The sequence below is a fragment of the Pseudopipra pipra genome, chromosome 9 (assembly GCF_036250125.1).
Source record: "Pseudopipra pipra isolate bDixPip1 chromosome 9, bDixPip1.hap1, whole genome shotgun sequence".
Lineage (NCBI taxonomy): Eukaryota > Metazoa > Chordata > Aves > Passeriformes > Pipridae > Pseudopipra > Pseudopipra pipra.
Genome location: NC_087557.1, coordinates 5,820,410 through 5,837,093, shown reverse-complemented (window position 1 = coordinate 5,837,093; position 16,684 = coordinate 5,820,410). Strand labels below are relative to the sequence as shown.

At 50.4% G+C, this 16,684-nt stretch overlaps 1 protein-coding gene across 2 annotated transcripts; it reads left to right on the top strand.

Annotated features, from left to right (window-relative positions):
* The first annotated feature begins 1,024 nt into the window (after window positions 1-1,024).
* On the top strand, window positions 1,025-16,467 carry SCYL3 (SCY1 like pseudokinase 3). Of its 2 annotated transcripts, none has more exons than XM_064664293.1 (14): window positions 1,025-1,127; window positions 3,938-4,213; window positions 5,072-5,257; window positions 5,920-6,033; window positions 6,791-6,847; window positions 7,540-7,642; window positions 7,962-8,073; window positions 8,431-8,508; window positions 9,902-10,041; window positions 10,777-10,964; window positions 11,273-11,444; window positions 13,272-13,415; window positions 13,986-14,698; window positions 16,013-16,467. In XM_064664293.1, exons 2-14 carry the CDS (start codon window positions 4,049-4,051, stop codon window positions 16,073-16,075), a joined length of 2,235 nt encoding a protein of 744 aa, XP_064520363.1. In that variant the 5' UTR covers window positions 1,025-1,127; window positions 3,938-4,048; the 3' UTR covers window positions 16,076-16,467. The 2 variants fall into 2 exon arrangements, with proteins under 2 accessions (XP_064520363.1, XP_064520364.1); XM_064664294.1 differs by lacking the exon at window positions 1,025-1,127 and adding an exon at window positions 1,296-1,709.
* Window positions 16,468-16,684: the final 217 nt, after the last annotated feature.

The window sequence follows — 16,684 nt, the reverse complement described above, 5'->3', positions numbered from 1 at the left end:
CTGGTTCAGAGTGACTGAGCAAACCACATCCTCACGTCCTGGCGCTGCAGGAAACTGGAATAACACCGGCGATACGAAAATAGCGTGTGAAAAGCCCAGACCTCCCACCACTCTGGAGTCATTCCTTTCAACCTTCACTCTGCTGTCCAAAACACTCACGTGAAATCTCTCCCCGGAGTCACTTTACGCTGCAGCGCGGAGAGCAATTAGTTTTAATGGCATTAAATGGATCTCCTCGCACAGGAGGTGCACTGCCGACCGTGTCAGACAGACCACCTGCCTCGCTCCCACCCTGCCGGCCCTGGTCCTTGGGCTGGAAGGGAGGGTGGCACTGGGTGCCCTGTGGCAGCCACTTGGAGCTTGGTAGGAAATGAGCCCAGGACACGGCCCGGCGGACGGGAGGGACTGGGGCTGCGGGCAGAGCCGGCAGGGCACGGGGGCGACAAGGACATTTAGAACTGTCCTTTGAAAAGGACATCGCGGTGCTGCAGCGTGTCCTGAAAGTTCTAGAAAATACGTCTGGTAAGGAATGTCTGAGGGAGCTGGGGGTGTTCAGTCTTGAGGAGGCTCAAGGGGGACCTCAGTGCTCTCTACAGTTCCCTGGCAGGAGGGTGGAGGGAGGTGGGGGCCGGGTTCTTCTACCAGGCCTGCAGTGAGAGAACAAGATGAAATGGCCTTAAGATGAGATTCATATTAGATACTAGAAAAAGTTTTTTCACTGTTCGGTGGCCAGACATTGGAATGGGCAGCCCAAGGGGTGGTGGAGTCACCATCCCTGGAGCTGTTTAAGAGGTGTCTGGATCTAGCGCTGGGCGATGTGGTTTAGGGGCTCCAGTGGCAGTGCCAGGTGAACGGCTGGACTGGACGATCCTAAAGGTCTGTTCCAACCCTGGCGGCTCCACGATTCTGTGACTCCATGATTCCGAAGGCGCCCCGGGGCAGCTTCGCCCTCACCCAAAATGGCCGCCGCCGCTTCGCGGGCCGCGCCCCCGCGCGGGGTGACGGCGCTTCGCCCTCCGGCCGTGAGGGGGCGCGCGCGGGGCGGCGCTGCCGGGACGGAGCGGACGGGCGGGCGGAGCGGCGGCCGCGGGCCCAGCGGCACCGGCACCGCGGGCCGGCCCCGGCAGGTGCGGGGAGCGGGGCATGGCGGGGGCTGCCGTGGGTCTGGCCGGCCAGGGGGCGGTGGGTGGGGTGGGCAGGGCCGCGCCGGGCCCGGCCGGAGCGCGCTGTGTGAGCCGCGGGCGGGGCGGGCGGCGGGGCTGAAGGTCGCGGCGCTGGGCAGGGAGCACATCCCGCGGTGGCGGCGCTGGCCGGGCTGTTCCCGCAGCCGGCGGTACCCCGTGTTCCCGGGCAGCCCGGGTGTCAAACGCGTGCTCTTCCCGGTTCCACGGTAGAGGCGTCCTTCGGGAGGCGCAGTAAAGCCGGGATTCCTCCCCGCGGGCTGCTGAGCGCCCACCTGCCGGTGTTCGTGCCCTGCGTGTACGGGGTCCGGGTGGACACTGGCAGGTGTCACTTTGGGAAACCCCTGCCTTTGGGAGCAAAGCCCCCAGCACCTCCGAGAGCACTTCCAGGAGGCTCTGCTAGCCTGGGAGGTGGCGGAAAAGGCGTGTGGAAAACCAGGAACTGCCTCCCTCTGAGCTTTGGAGTGCCAGGGCTCGCGTGTGTTTCGGGTGAATACCGTGCCCAGGTGTCAGCAACCCAGGAATAAGGTAAATTGCAATTCCACTTCTTTATGGCAGGAAACCCACATTGTCCTTAACTCCCAGTCCCTCTGGCTTTCCCTGCTGGGCTCATCTCCATTCCAGGGTGTGCTGTGTGCTACATCTAATGCTCCTGTTTACAATTTATAGAAGACAAGATGTGAAAGGGTTATAATGTGGGCAGTGCTCTTAACTCATACAGCAAATGTGGGTCCTTGCACAGTGTGGTTGTGTGAGTGATGTTTTACTTCAGCATTAAAGAGTCCAGTTTTAGCCACACCTGGGTATAGATCTTTGCAGATGCTTTTGCCTGCTGGAGTTTCAGTAGCTAAAAAGAAAAGCTGGAAAGCATGGGTTGTGGTTCACTGGGCTGCTGTTGTCACTTGGCTGTGTGAAGGTGCTCGGTGTTTGATCCTGAGAATAGCTGGGCTCCTCGTGAGAGGAGGTTGTCTGGAGAGGGGGATGTGTGTTTGGAGCTGTCTGTCACAGAGCAGCACTCAGGGAGATCAGTTATGAAATAACTCTGATGTTATGATATTCATTGTAAAGAAGGAATATGGAACTGTTTGAGCAAGTCCAGAGAAGGGCCATGAAGTTGATAAGGGGACTGGAGCACCTCCCCTATGGAGACAGGCTGAGAAAGCTGGGGCTGTTCAGCCTGGAGAAGAGAAGGTTGTGTGGAGACCTCACAGCACCTTCCAGTGTCTGAGGCAGCTACAGGGAAGCCAGAGAGGGACTCTTTGTCAGAAACTGTAGTGACAGGACAAGGGGAAATGGGTACAAATTGAAAGAGGGGAAATCTAGGTTGGATATATGAAAGAAATTCTTCCCTGTGATGGTGGTGAGGCCCTGGCACAGGTTGCCCAGAGAAGCTGTGGCTGCCCCATCCCTGGAAGTGTCCAAGGCCAGGTTGGATGGGGCTTGGAGCAACCTGGACTGGTGGAAGGTGTCCCTGCCCATGGCAGGGGTGGTTGGAACGAGATGATCTTCAAAGTCCCTTCCAATCCAAACCATTCTGTGATTCTGTTCCTGAACAGAACCCACATTCTGCGGGTGTCTCTGAAGTCAAATATGTTCATATATATTTGGAAGAACGTGAGGCACCAGGTCAGACCAGATACTTAAGGACTTTCAGGTGTCTTGGGTGAAATCTGAGAAATCATTGAACTAGAACAAGCAAATGAGGCACAGCTGGGAAGAGCAGAGAATGCAGAGAAATGCCCTGGACTGTGCCCAGGAGCAGCAGCTGGTGGTGATGCACACAGGTGAGGAGGGTTAACCAGGGGGAGCCAGGGCAGGGCTTCCAGGTTCTGACCGGAGAGGAAACCCTTCTGTCCAGGGGCAGCAGGAATATTTTTGTGCCAAGGAGTTCACAAAAATTGTGTTAAAGGAATTAGTGCTGAAAAGGTGCAGATCCACCCCTGACAAAATGCTTGGGAGTGGTCAGTTTTCCCTCCACTTTTCCTGAAAGCTCAGGTGCTGCTCTCTCCTGATTCCCGATGAAGGTTTGCTGACTCCTGTGTGCTCCAGGGTCTCGCCTGTGGCCCGTGATCACAAGCCTGATGACGGAGCATGTGCTTGGTCAGTGTTTTGCAAAAGAGCCTCTGCAATCAGCGTGTTTGTTTTACCGGTTTTGTATGCAAGGAAACAGCACAAAAATCTGTGTCAGCCTCTTCCTGACAGGCTGTGGGAGGAAGGAAGGGTTGGCAGGCAGATGGAATATTTGTCAGATGGAGAGAAGGTAATCAGGGGGAAAAGTGTGCTGCTGGAGGAGGTTACCTGGCTATAGGTAACCTCCTGAAATCCTTCCTCCTTCTCTGGAATCCCCCCTGGCTTGGAGAATTGAAGAATGGTGTTTTTAAGAAGGCCAGGGGCTCCTTGTGCCCCGAGGTGGTGGCAGTCACAGTTCCTAACTGCTGACTGTGCTTAATCTGAATTAAGCACCTGCAGTAGGTGTCTGTGACTGTGAGTGTTGTGGATCCTGCTTTTGGTGGGTTCTCAGCTTGGCAGCCAGGTCAGGAATCAGTTGTGGATGCTGCATTGTGTGTCAGAGCTGGTGGTGATGCTGGCACAGGTGCCAGCACAGTCCAAGCCCCAGAGCTGAGAGCTGCTCTCCTGCTCATCTGAACCCTTCTGTGGACATTTGGTTTCCTTTTCAAAATAAACATTGGTGATTTTATTCTTGCCTTTAAGCTGAAGGAGGAGGAGGTCCTTCATGGCTGTTTCATGTTTTGCAGAAGATGCTCTGAAGGTGAACTGGACAGCGCCCGCCGGAACTGAATCTGTCTGAAAAAGGTCCTCCTTCCCCCAAAGGCCTGTTGGTGGTCAGGAGGGAACCTGTGCAAGGGATGGGCTCGGAGAACAGCGCTCTGAAGAGCTACACTCTGGAGGAGCCGCCGTTCACGCTGCCCACGGGACACACCGTCTGCCCGGCCGTGCTGCAGGATGGCAAACGCGCCTCCGTGTTCGTGTACAAGCGGGAGAACGAGGATAAGGTTAATAAAGCTGCCAAGGTACTGGAGCCTGCCTGGGACAGACTTGTCACAGCTGTCCCTCCCTTTTGTTGGGAGGGTGGGAATTGGTGTGCAGGGGTCAGACCTTGGGGCGGGAGGGCAGGAGAAGAGGTGGGAGCTGACCGTGGCAGTGCAGGGGGGCAGGAGGGGTTGGCAGCTGCAGAGCTCATCGTGTGCTGTGCGATGTCAGCAGCGTGGGAAGGAATGGCCACGCAGCAGTACCTGCCTGCCTTGGCAGAGGGCTGGTCTCTTCCTGCAGATGGAAGTCAGAGGGTCTTTCTTGGGTGGATCCACCCAAAATACCATTTTTATTATGACTGAGACTTTCTTTTATTCTGTGTAAGACTTTTTCCTTCCAGTAACTGAAGGGAACTGACAAGAAAGATGAAGAGAAACTATTTACAAGAGCCTGTATTGACAGGACAAGGGAATGGCTTTAAACTGACAGAGGGCAGGGTTAGATTAGATACCGGGAAGAAATTCCTTCCTGAGAGGGTGGTGAGGCCCTGGCACAGGTTGCCCAGAGAAGCTGTGGCTTCCCCATCCCTGGAAGTGTTCAAGGCAGGGTTGGACAGAGCTTGGAGCAACCTGGTCTAGTGGAAAGTGTCCCTGCCCATGGCAAGGGAGTGGAATGAGATGATCTTTATTAAGGTCCCTTCCAACCCAAGCCTTTCTATGACTCTGTTTCAATGTATTATAACAAGTTCTGCAGTGAGTGAGTGCACTGGGTGCCTGGGGAGGAGCAGGGATGGGCTGTCTAAATTCACTGAGAAAACACGGCTAAGGGTACAGGACTGAGCTCTGCAGCCAGAGGAGCTGCCCCGGGTGAGATCTAACAGATGCCTTTGTTTCTGGAAGCACCTGAAAACCTTGCGCCATCCTTGCCTTCTGCGCTTCCTCTCTTGTACCGTGGAAGCAAATGGGATCCACCTGGTTACAGAGCGGGTGAAGCCTCTGGAGCTGGTCCTGGAGACACTTTCTTCTGCCGAAATCTGCGCAGGGATCTACGATGTGCTGCTGGCACTCATCTTCCTCCATGACAGGGTAGGTACCCCTGGCAGCAGCCAGCAGGCTTTGGAGGGAGACAGATGAAATGGGACAGGAGAGCACCTGGGCTTGTCTGGGCGAGTCATTTCTGATTCCTCCCAAAAAGCAGGCACGTGCCCCACAGTTCTTTTAGGCTGAAACTGCTAAAATCATTGGCTGCTTTGTGGGAGGAAGGGTAGTTGAAAGTGCTGTGGGGTTTGGAAGTAAGGAAGCAAGTGGTTCTCAGTTCATGAATCTGCTTGCAGTGCTGCTTGCTTTAGGGAGATGAGATTGCTCAGCCTTGGCATTTGTTTACAGCTGTCAGTCTGTGTCAGAGATTGGTGTCACTGCTCTCCTCATTGAGCACTGTGTGTTTGTCCAGGACTGCAGTTAAATCCCAGCTCAGACTGTAGCTCTGGGGCTTTGTGTTCACAGTTGGAGAACTTCCCTGGATTTACAGTTTTGTTGCAGGGGCTGTGACAATCAGGTCTTTGTCTGCTCTGAAACCCTGGTCCTCCTGCCTGGCACCTGCTAGTCACCTACCAAATCCCAGAGGACTTTTGGAACTGTGCTTTTTGGCAGCTTTCCCTCAGCCCTTCACAGCACCTACTTAGCACTGGTTAAGATTTTACATCTCCATCTATCCCGAGTCTGTTATTCTTTTTTTTCCTGTGTTCTAGGGAAACCTAACACATAACAATGTCTGTTTATCATCCGTGTTTGTGAGTGAGGATGGGCACTGGAAGCTGGGAGGAATGGAAACAGTTTGTAACTTCAGTGAAGCCACCCCAGAGGTAAGAGCCAAGCCAAGTGCACCCTCGGATGCCCAGGAGAGGATTCCTGGCCTCTGGAAACTGGCCATCTATGAACACGAAGGCCCAAGTCCTTCCACTTAGCTGGATTTACTATTAAGTGTGTTGGTTCACTTCCAGCTCTGTCCTGAATCTTTCCTCTAAGGACACCATAACTATAAACTACAATATCTACACAAATTAATTCCCCATTAACCAAAAATAGATACTTTTCTAAGGGACACTGCTGGCTGAAGAGTGAGAAATCTCTGCTCCTCTGGACTTACTGAAAAACAAATTAAAAAAAAATAAAAGCTTTAGTGTGAAGCTGGAAGATCCAGGTTGAAATTAATCAATAAGGAAAATAATTTAAATGCCTCCTTAGCTTTTGCTGCTGGCATCTTATCTGCATATTAGCAGAACAATTCCTGGTTTATTCCTGCTGCCTGCTGTGCAGATCCCTGCTGCAGCCTGGCACTGTGTCACAGATGCACATTGCCTTTTCTACCAGAGGATCTACAAACCCTTCACAACGAGTTGGCTGTGAGGCCCTGAAGCTGCTTCCTGTCAGCTTGGTGCTTCCCACCTGCTCCATGGGAATCTCCCCTCGGGCAGGGCCAAGCACAGCCTGCCCTGGGTGCCAGTGGAAGGGGCAGGGGCAGAGCTCCTTCCACCCCTGGCCCGTGGGGACACTCCTGCTCTGCTGCTTGGCACAGGTGAGTGAGGGAGGCAGCTCATGTCCCTCTTCTTCTCCTTCCAGTTCCTCTGTCAGGTCAGGTCCGTACGAGACCAGTCGTGCATCCCCTGCGAGGAGATGGTGAGTAACAGAGTAACAGCACCTGCTCCAGGAAGGTCCTGCTGGCAACAAATAAAAAAGTGTGATGTTCAGGATATATATTTGCATTCATGTGTTTTATTTCCTTATGCCTAAATGGCATGGAAGTGACTCTTGGATAATATCTGACATTTCCTTTTCCCCTCTTCTGTCCCATCCCTGGTTTGGGAATGGTGTTAGGCAGAGGGAATAATATTTTTCCAACACTTTGTGTTGCAGCTTTAATGCTTCGAAGTCACCAAAGCCATGCAAAAATGACAGAGTAGTTGCTGAGATTGCCCAGATCACTGCAGTCCCATGCCTGTGGAGCTCTTCTAACAGCCTTTTTTCCACCCATTAGTCACTTCCTACCCATTGAGAATCCTTGGAGTTGCTTATGCTGAAGGAACACTCTTTCACTCTCTAATTATCACCTGTTTCCATAGAAATGCTGAAAGCTGTTGCCTGCCAGCATCCATTGAGGAGTTGTTCCATTGTGATGTAGTTGCTCCTTTGGGTTATAAATTCCCCAGTGCAGTTTTTTTTAGCATAATATTCTACTTACAGGGTATGCTTTGGTGCTATAAAAAGAACTGGAGGCTGTATATGGCAGGGGGTGGGAATAGACACTCTTGGAAATTACCAAGTACTTCATTAAGTTCCTGCTTTGCTGATTTTTTTGGTTTTATTTTCAGTCTGCAGATTTCAAAATCCTGCCCAGCAGCTGCGGGCACGCGAGGGATGCCTATGCCTTTGGAACAACAGTTGAAAATCTCCTGACTGTCCTCAATGACCAGGGTGAGGAATGACACCTGTTCATTTTGCTGTGGACAGGCCTCTGTGGCTTATTCCTTGTGTGTGTCGAGCCATTCACCTTCTGTGGCAGCTGGCAGCAGTGCCATGGCTTCAGTGGCCAGTGCTGTTCTTTGTGTTTGCTGGGCTCAATGCAGGCCTTGGCTTCTCCTGTGTTCCCTTTTTCCTACATTTGGACATGGTCCCTTTGCAATTTTGCTATAAATTAGTGTGAAAAATAAGTTTTGGGGAGGGTGGAGGACTCCTAAATATATGTAGTTCAGCACTGAGAGAGAAATCTAACTGTAGGTGCTCTGGATTTCAGTTTCAGGAGATATTCTCTCCAGCTTCCAGCAAACCTTGCGCTGCACACTGCTAAACCCAGACCCAAAGTGTCGTCCACCACTGTCCAGCTTATTGTCTCACGAGTTCTTCAGGTAAGGACAGGAGTATGAGGCCTTTCTTGGTCTTGACACTGCCTATTTCTGTCTTGCAGAGTGTTATTTTGGTGAAGGTGTGGAAGTGCAGATTTAATCCCTGTCTCTTACAGGGATCTTTGACAAAGAGACTCCTTAAATTAAGAAATTGTTACCAGCCTTCCCAGTGAGGTGCTGAGCAGCAGCTTTCAGGTCTCACCTCCACGCTGGCATTTTTGATCCACCAGATCAAGACTTGCATCCCTCTGTGTAGTTCCCTCTGTGTAGTTCCCTCTGCTGAATGAATGGTGGGGATTTGCAGTCACTTCATTGTGGATGGTTTGAGCATCACTTGCCAACCTATGTCTTTGTGTTTAGGAATGATTTTCTGGAAGTTGTGAATTTTCTGAAGACCTTAACACTAAAGTCTGAGGAGGAAAAAACTGAGTTTTTCAAGTAAGTGAACGAAGTGTAATCTGGAAGCTTCTTATTTCAGACATACTTCTGCCAAATGGACTGGGGAGGACCTGGGAGGGCTTGTGCCCAGAGGTACCTCCTCAGCTGGCAGATTTTGGTTGCTTTGGCAGAACATTGTTTGCTCTGTACCATTTTGGGTACTCCAGGCAAAGTAACAATTGCATCAAAGAGGAAGCTCTTCGCCTCCTCCTTTCCCAGTTCTTTGTGAGTGGTTTGGTGTTTGGGAGGAGTACCTGCTGGGCAATGTGCCTGCCAGTGAGAGAGTCTGCAATAAGACTTGCTGGATGAATTAATCCTGTGGTGCCAGCCCTGCCTGGCTGAAGCTGTAGTGGGTGTCTTGGCTGCAGTCGTGGAGCATCTTGCAGGAAATCCAGCTGTTCCCCAAGAAGTTTTCTATAAGGGAACCTTCTGTGTTATGATGGCATTACCTGGGCCTGAAAGGGGGAGAAGCTGGGTTTTTCCTTCTTTTTCCATGTAAAAGAGCCCTGGTGTTGTTACAGAGCTATCTTCCTGCCTGTTTTATACTTCTGTGGCCACCAGCACTTGTTTTTCCCTAGTTTGAGGCTTGAGTGGAGGAAGTAAGAGGAGAAAGGGGATCTCAGCAGGAGCATTCAGAAGGGTTCCCACTATCTCTGTGTCAGCAGTGTTTGCTGAGGGAGGGAATGAACACTTGGCTTCAAGTTAGGGCAGTGCTGCCACTTTATCAGCAGAGAGGCCTTCACAGCATGTGCACCTTCATCTCCTCCAGGCCTAGAGAAAAGCAGTAACTGTTCATGATATTTTAAAAACAAAAATCCTACAAGCAGGAGCAGTTGCATAGAATTAAATTCTGTGGCATAAATAAATAAACCCATTCCACACTCTTCTGGCCACCTCTAAAATGCATCAGATGGAAGTGTTTTCAAAATGGGATTCCTTTGTGCAAGGGAAACTTCCCTTGGGTGGTGGGAAGAACAGCCTTTCCCAAAGCAGTAGGAAACTTCTTGTGGTGCACCAGGGTGTGGGGTGAGAGGAAGGCTCCCTGCTGCAGTTTTGGCTGTAGCTCTTCATGGGAGATGCCAGCTCTGAGGCAGTTTGATGCCCCAGCAGCTTCCTGTGCCAGTTGGATGTGCTTGTGCCAGCCTGTGATCCGGGTGTGGGGTTTGACAGGATGTGGCTCTGGCTCCTGGTCTGTGTTATCTTTGCCTGAAGCCCCAGGCGGGAGCAGAGCCTTGTCCGTGTAGGTCAGAGCACAGGCACAGGGAGAGGCTGCCCTGGGTCACTGTCTCTAGGAGATGAGTCAGACACAAAAAGGGGAAAGTGATATTAAGGGAATCAGGCATAAATGCATGGAAAGCTGCCTTGATACTAATTGCTGTCTCCTGGAATGCAGATTCCTGCTGGACAGGGTGGCTGGCTTGTCAGAGGAGCTGATAGCATCACGGCTGGTGCCTCTTCTACTCAATCAGCTCGTGTTTGCAGAACCTGTAGCTGTCAAGAGTTTTCTTCCTCATCTGCTGGGCCCAAAGAAAGGTGACCTTTAAATACTTTGTCGTCACAATTATTACTGACAAGTTTGGAATGGATTCAGAGTGGTTGTTTCATTGAATCAAGGGAACAGTGGTGTTTCTTTAACCAGACCAAATCCTGTAACATACAGAACTGGAAAGGACAGTTATCTGTGCTTCCTTGTTTGCAGTACTTGCCACTGTTCTGCTGATGCTGGGAGAAGAATTAGGAAAGGCCTGGGCTCTCTCCCAGGTTTATGTGTCACCCCACCCTGCCACCCCAGGGTCTCACTGCATATCCCTCTTCTCACTTTTCCCCTGCCTGCCCTTTTTCCTTCTGTCCCTGCACTCGTTCACCTCTAAGGGCACTCAGTCTCCTCTCCTTTCCCCTGTGAGAGGTGTTCACTGTGTCTTGTCCCCAGCTATCTCTGTTCCTGCTCTTTGCCTGCCCTCTCTTAAAGTTGCTTAAAAGTTATTTAAATAGCTACTGATGTTTCAGTCAAGCAAAAGTTCTCTCAAGACTGTTTGACCTTCCATGTTTGGAGTCAGGGCCATGGAGCAATGGACAGTGGCACTGTTTCCTCCCCTCCCTCCCATCTCTGACACAAGTAAGCTGTGTTGGCAGCTGACACAGCCTCAGACCTGGCAGTGGAGCGACACTGTCACCCTCACCTGTGATGGTTTCTCAGTCAGGAGCTTTTGGATGAGCTGTCTCTCCTTGTTGAAGCAGCCTTTCCCCATCTCCACCTTTCTTCCCTAGAGCAAACTGGAGAGAGCCAGACCAGCTGCCTCCTGTCACCAGCCTTGTTCCAGGCACACGTGATCCCTGTGCTGCTGAAGCTGTTTGAGGTTCACGAGGAGCACGTCCGGATGGTGCTGCTGTCCCACATCCACGCCTACGCTGAGCTGTTCTCCCGGGAGGAGTTGAAAAACATCATACTGCCACAGGTTAGGAACAGCAAGCTGATAGGTGGTATATCCTAGAGTATGGGGTTTCATAGAATCACAGAATGGTTTGGGTTGGAAGGCACCTTAAAAATCATCTGGTCCAGCCCCATCCAGGCACTGGGATCAGCCACCCTCTTTAGCTTGTGGCATGAAGTTGAAGGCTGATTTTATGCTACATCCATCTCCTGAGAGCTGTGGAGGGGGGTCAGAAATTAAGTGTGCTACCTTGAATGTGTAACATTTAAAGGGGAAGGCGGTGAAAAAGCAGAATTCCTGTTGTTGGTGACATCACTGTGTTGTTGCTGCAGGTGTTGCTGGGCCTTCGAGACACCAGCGACTCCATCGTGGCGATAACGCTGCACAGCCTGGCAGTGCTCGTGTCCCTGCTCGGCCCTGAAGTGGTTGTAGGTGGAGAAAGAACCAAGATTTTCAAAAGCTCTGCGCCAAGTTTCATGAAAACTGCTGATCTCTCCCCAGAAGGTAAAAGACATGGTCAGAGTGTCCTTGGGATTCTTGCCCATTCTGTCCAAGCAGCGTAGGCAGAATTTCTTGGATGATGAATCCATTGCTGGTGACAGGTTAATTGCAGAAAAAGCTAATTTGCAGCCAAAATTCAGTTTTAAGTTAGGTGCTATTTGTAGATACAGAATTGATATCAGAAGAAGGGTTACATAAAAGTATTTTAAATATAGGAAATATATGGGGGAAAATTTAAATCTCCTCTTAAGAATCCCTGTAAGTAAAGGAGATACAGTGTTTGAGTGTGTGTTTGTCTTTGGTGGAAAAACTGTAGAGCCCTTCTAAAGGACTTATACAGACAGTTGTTTTAATATTCCCTTTGTCCTTCCTGTTTTTAAAAATAGTAAATCTCACCTTCTTCCCCCAATTTCTATTCATAGATTGGAAAAGGAATACGAACTTCCCTATTTTATCAGCTCTCTGGAGGCTTTTCAGCTAATCCAAGTGAAGACAGTAGCCCCTGCACCTGCTAGATAACTTGGAACCAAGTGTACTAAGGGAAAGCTTTTCTGGATATTGAAACATAAGGATGTTTGTAACTGGAGGGAAGAATCAGCACTTGTGCTACTTTAGACATACAGAGACCAAATGAAATGCATGACAGATCAATTTAAGTATAAATGTTTGCTTCCTGTTTGTGTGTGTACTGACAGCTACCACCCTTTATTAAAATCTGTGGATGGCTCATTGCATTAGTTTCTTTACATCATTTTAGTAGACTGTAGTAAACAAACCCCTTTGGATTGCACGTGGAAACCAGGTTTATTTTTCAGAATATATTTAAAATTAGATTTAACTATTGATGAACAACAAAAACCCCACCTTTGTCCTCAACAGTGAGTGATAACCTGCAAAAAGCAGCACTAGAAGCTGAACACGAGGCTTAACGAGCTGTGTGCTTAAGCCCCTCAAAGGATGTGCCCTTTATCAAGGGCACTGTGGGGAGGGGGGGTTCTGTTTGTTCCTTGCAGTCCTTTCTAGTGCCATGGCCTCGTGTCTCTGGTGGCACTGGTAATGCCCAGCCTAGGCAGGCACAGCTGGGAACACAGGTGAGCCCTGGGGGAGTAGGTGCAGTGCTGGCCTGAGCTGTGCCACTCTGAGGTGGTGGCAACGGGGCCCCACAGGGCCCAGGTGACTCAGCACCCCTGCTGAGCAGAGCCTGCAGCTCCCCAGAATGAACTGCAGCTGGATGCTTGCCAAGCTGTCCCTCAAACACGTGCCTTGGGCAGCTCCAGAGCGTGGCCTTGACTGCCCACCACCCCCCCTCACCTCAGGTGTGACAGGAGGGCAGCCTTCAGGGTAGAGATTCTCATTCCTGGGAGCTGCTGTGCCTGTGCCCAGGCAGGGAGGAGGGTTTGTGTAGAGTCATGAGTTTGTTTGTGCTTGGAGTTGTCGTGACTGAGTGCAGTGCTTTTGTAAGAGGCAGGTACCGGGGGATTTGTGATGCCATGGAGTGCAGCAGTTGGGATTTTGGATCCAGCCAGCTGGCAGACAGCATTTTTAAAGCATCTGCTCTGATCATAATCACTTTGTTCATTGTGTATTTTTTGAAAGAACATCTCAGCAAAGACTGACCATGTACAGTTGCCATAACTTTGTACTGGCAAGAGTTGTAGGCAGCAGGAACAGAGGAGTATTGTGTTATCCATGGATCAGGAGGTGCAGCTGTCGGATTGCTGTGCCAGGCTTCAGTGTAAATAAGAACATTCCAGTGCTGGGGGCAGTTTCATCTAAGACTGACAACACACCTTGTGGACTTGTGTCCTTCCTTTTCTTTTCTCCTGGCAGATTCCCCCAGTCACGTTGTGAGCAATCAGAGAAATCAAACCTCCCGGCCCTTGAAGAGCAATTCCAGCTTGTTCCCCATCTCTGGAAATGTACCTGTCAAGAAGCTTTCTGGGCGACAAGACAATCCCCTGGCTTTAAAGACAGGTAAAACCTAGTCCTAGTGCTTCCTTCTTGGAAATCAGGTGTTCCACAAATTAAGTGTTGCTTGAAAAATGTTAGTTTTCTCCATGTACTGATCTGAAAGATTCAGTGAACCACAGAAGGCAACAGTGATGGAAGGAGAGTGTGACTCTTGACATCCTAGGGAATAGCTGTCTGGGAAGCAGAGACACACAAACTGGCTGTGTGGCCTTGAGTTTGTGTTTCCCTAGGGCGGGTTCTGTGATGTGCTTTCACCTCCTCACAGCAGATACCCTGGATTTACAGGTCAGCTCATTCTGACAGTCAAAGCCAACTCTAGTTCCTTCCATGGCCTTTTCTCAGTCACCTGTTGCTCATCAGCTGGCAGTGTATTGCCCCAAGGCTTGGAGGTGAATTCCCTCCTTTACAAGCAGGAAGATGTCAGGGCTTTCTCATCTGAGAGCTTTCTTTCCAACCACTTACTGGCTGGTTCCCATGCCAGGTGCTGCCCATGATGTCAAGGAGCTTTAGGGACAACTCTGTTTCTGCACTTGCTCTCTTGAAATGAGTATGTAACATCTTTGTCTTCCACAGGTGAGCAAGGCACTCAGCCCTCCCTGAATGGAATTCCTGGAAGCATGACTACACTGAATAGCAGGAGCTCTTTGACTACCTCTGAAAAGCCAGCAGAGGAGTGGCCAGACTGGAGCGAGCCAGAGGAGACAGACACTGAGAAAACTGTGAACATTCAAATTCAGCCCCGAGAGCTGCAGGGCAGTGTGGGACCTTATTTTGCTGATCATGATGTAGATGAGAAGCCCTGGGATGACTTTGAGCCCAGGAGCCCCAGTCCTAAATTGCCCTCAGGGAACTGCCTCACTGTGACACAAGATGATGCAGTCGGAAGGCCGAGGCCTCTGCCAGGTACCCATCAACTGAGCAAGGAATTCAAAAGCCTCAGACTGAGTCCCCCCACAAAGTCCTGCCCTGGGAACAGCTGGAGCAATGACAAGTGGGACCACCAGGACCAACTGGAACAAACTGTGCTGCCAAAACCAACCTCTCAGGAAAGGTTGAAGCCTTCATCAGAGAACGGCCTGGGAGAAGAGTTCACGATCAAAGTGAAGAGGAAACCCGTGCAAGACCCTGAGCTGGACTGGTTTGCTGACATGATCCCAGACATTAAACCTTCTTCTGCTCTCCTGATTTTACCTGAGGCCAGAACAGAAGCAGTTGATCCCACTCCCTCGGGTGCCTCCCAGAACGTGCTGTTTTCATCCAAATTTGCAGCAGCTGATGGGATTGAGGTAAGAGGCTCCAGGCAGGGGGTGTCAGTGACTGCACCCTTGAGAGGATCCCAAAGCCCACACAGAGCTGTAGCACCAGCCAGCCCCTTAGTGGGGTGGTGGACACCTGAGCAGGGATCAGGGGCACAGGCCCTGCAGATGAGTCCTTCCCTGTGACTACAGGATGCTGAGCTCTGCCTTAGCAGGCACCAGGGAATTCAGTGGGCCATTCATACAGCAGCAAGAGGGCTGTGTTAAGTAAGAGTGAGGGAATGGACTCAACTTGTACACTACCAGAAGTACTGACTAAGGAGTTTTAACTCCAGCTTTTACTCTGTGTTGCTGTATCCTGGATGCAGGAATCCTACACTTCATTAGGGAGAGTCTTAACAAGGCTGGATCCTGCTGCTGAATAGGCATGGTCCCAGCACCAGCAGAAGGGCCTTTCAAGCACAGAGGGTGCTCAGGACTTACTGTTGCTCTTGGTTCTTCTAGGAAAACCTAAAAGCATTGTCAATTAAAAACCAGAAAAGCAGAACCTCTGGATTACAGAGTAAAGTTTTCTGGGTGCTGTATTTTCATGGAAGAATAGCTGAAACATTTCTCTATTTCAGAGAATCAAGGGGGTTATAATTTTTTTTTTTTTTTTTTTTTAAGAAATCGGGTAAATCCCTGTAGCCACTTCCTGGATACTCCAGAGACTGCTGCTGTTTCCTAGCAGGGGAGGCAACACTCCCACCTGACTGTGTACCCTTTGTTAGGGAGTAGGTGTTGACTTAAGTTGTTTTGCTCATTCAGCCTCAAGAGAGGTACCCAAGGGTAGCAGGGAGCAGGAGGAGAGCGGCCTGGGATGTAAACTGAAGTTGTTTACAACATTTGAAAATGGCACAGTGTCCTGTGACAGAAGCACTGTCACGATCTCAACCACATATTGTGGGGCAGGGAGGAAAGTCACTCACTAGTGCAGTCAGTGCTGTGTCAGTGTTAGAATACAGCAGGAAAATGGCTGTTTCCTGGGGGGAAAGAAATAATCTAATTTATAGCATTCTTTTTTAATGGAAAGTGGTTTTGGTACAAACAGTTCTTGCATTAATTTTAGGGAGGAAGTGTAAGACTCTCCCCCTTAAGTTTGTTTTTGTCTTTAAGGAGTTTCCTGTTGTGCCTTAAAGTTCTTTAAGACCAAAAACTGCAACTACTGGCACTTTATTTTTGGCATTGTGGATGAATGATCTGCCATCCCAAGCCACACGGGCTCCTGCCTCGCTCCTGGGGCTGTGCTAAGCACACAAGTACAGTCCACATGCCTTAATGTTTGATGACTTTATGTGATTCTAGGCTGAAGCTACGGGCTGGGGTGAAGAAGAGGAGTTGAACTGGGAAGATGATACAACCTGGTAACGGGATGGAAGGAGACAAAGGCGATTTGTGGTGTGTTGGACCCCGTGCGAGGAGTCGCTGCTTCCCCAGTACCACGGATAAGTACCCCAGTGCTGCTTTTGCCAGAAGGCAGGCACTTGCTGCACAGCCAGCGAGAGCCCGGGGGACCTGAGCTCCTGCCATGGATGCTCCTTCCCAGTCTGTGCCAAAACCTGCAGGGGTGAGGCCTGCACTCAAGCAATATGCCCAGCTGTGGTACGTGCCACTGCTCCCGGAGAGAGGAACGGCGGGATGGTGGTGAAGGGTGGGATGGGGCTGGCGTGCTGCTGGAGGCCAAGAGTGGTGTAAGTGATTGTTCCAGAGCTCATCCCTGCCCTGAAAAAACTGCTGACAATAAATGAAAGTCACACTGAGTTCCTTGGTTAATGTGCCTTTTTCCTTTGGTTTTTTTCTCCCCACTCCCCCTCCCTGAAAAGTAAAGCCCTTAGAAATGGCTCCTTTTAACTTTTTAGCTAAGAGATGATTTTAAGATGAATGTACAGTTTACTCAACTTATTTATTTCTGTTTATGTAGTTCTGTCAGTGGATGGCACGAGTGGTGCCAGGAACCGTGCAATGAATGACCATGAA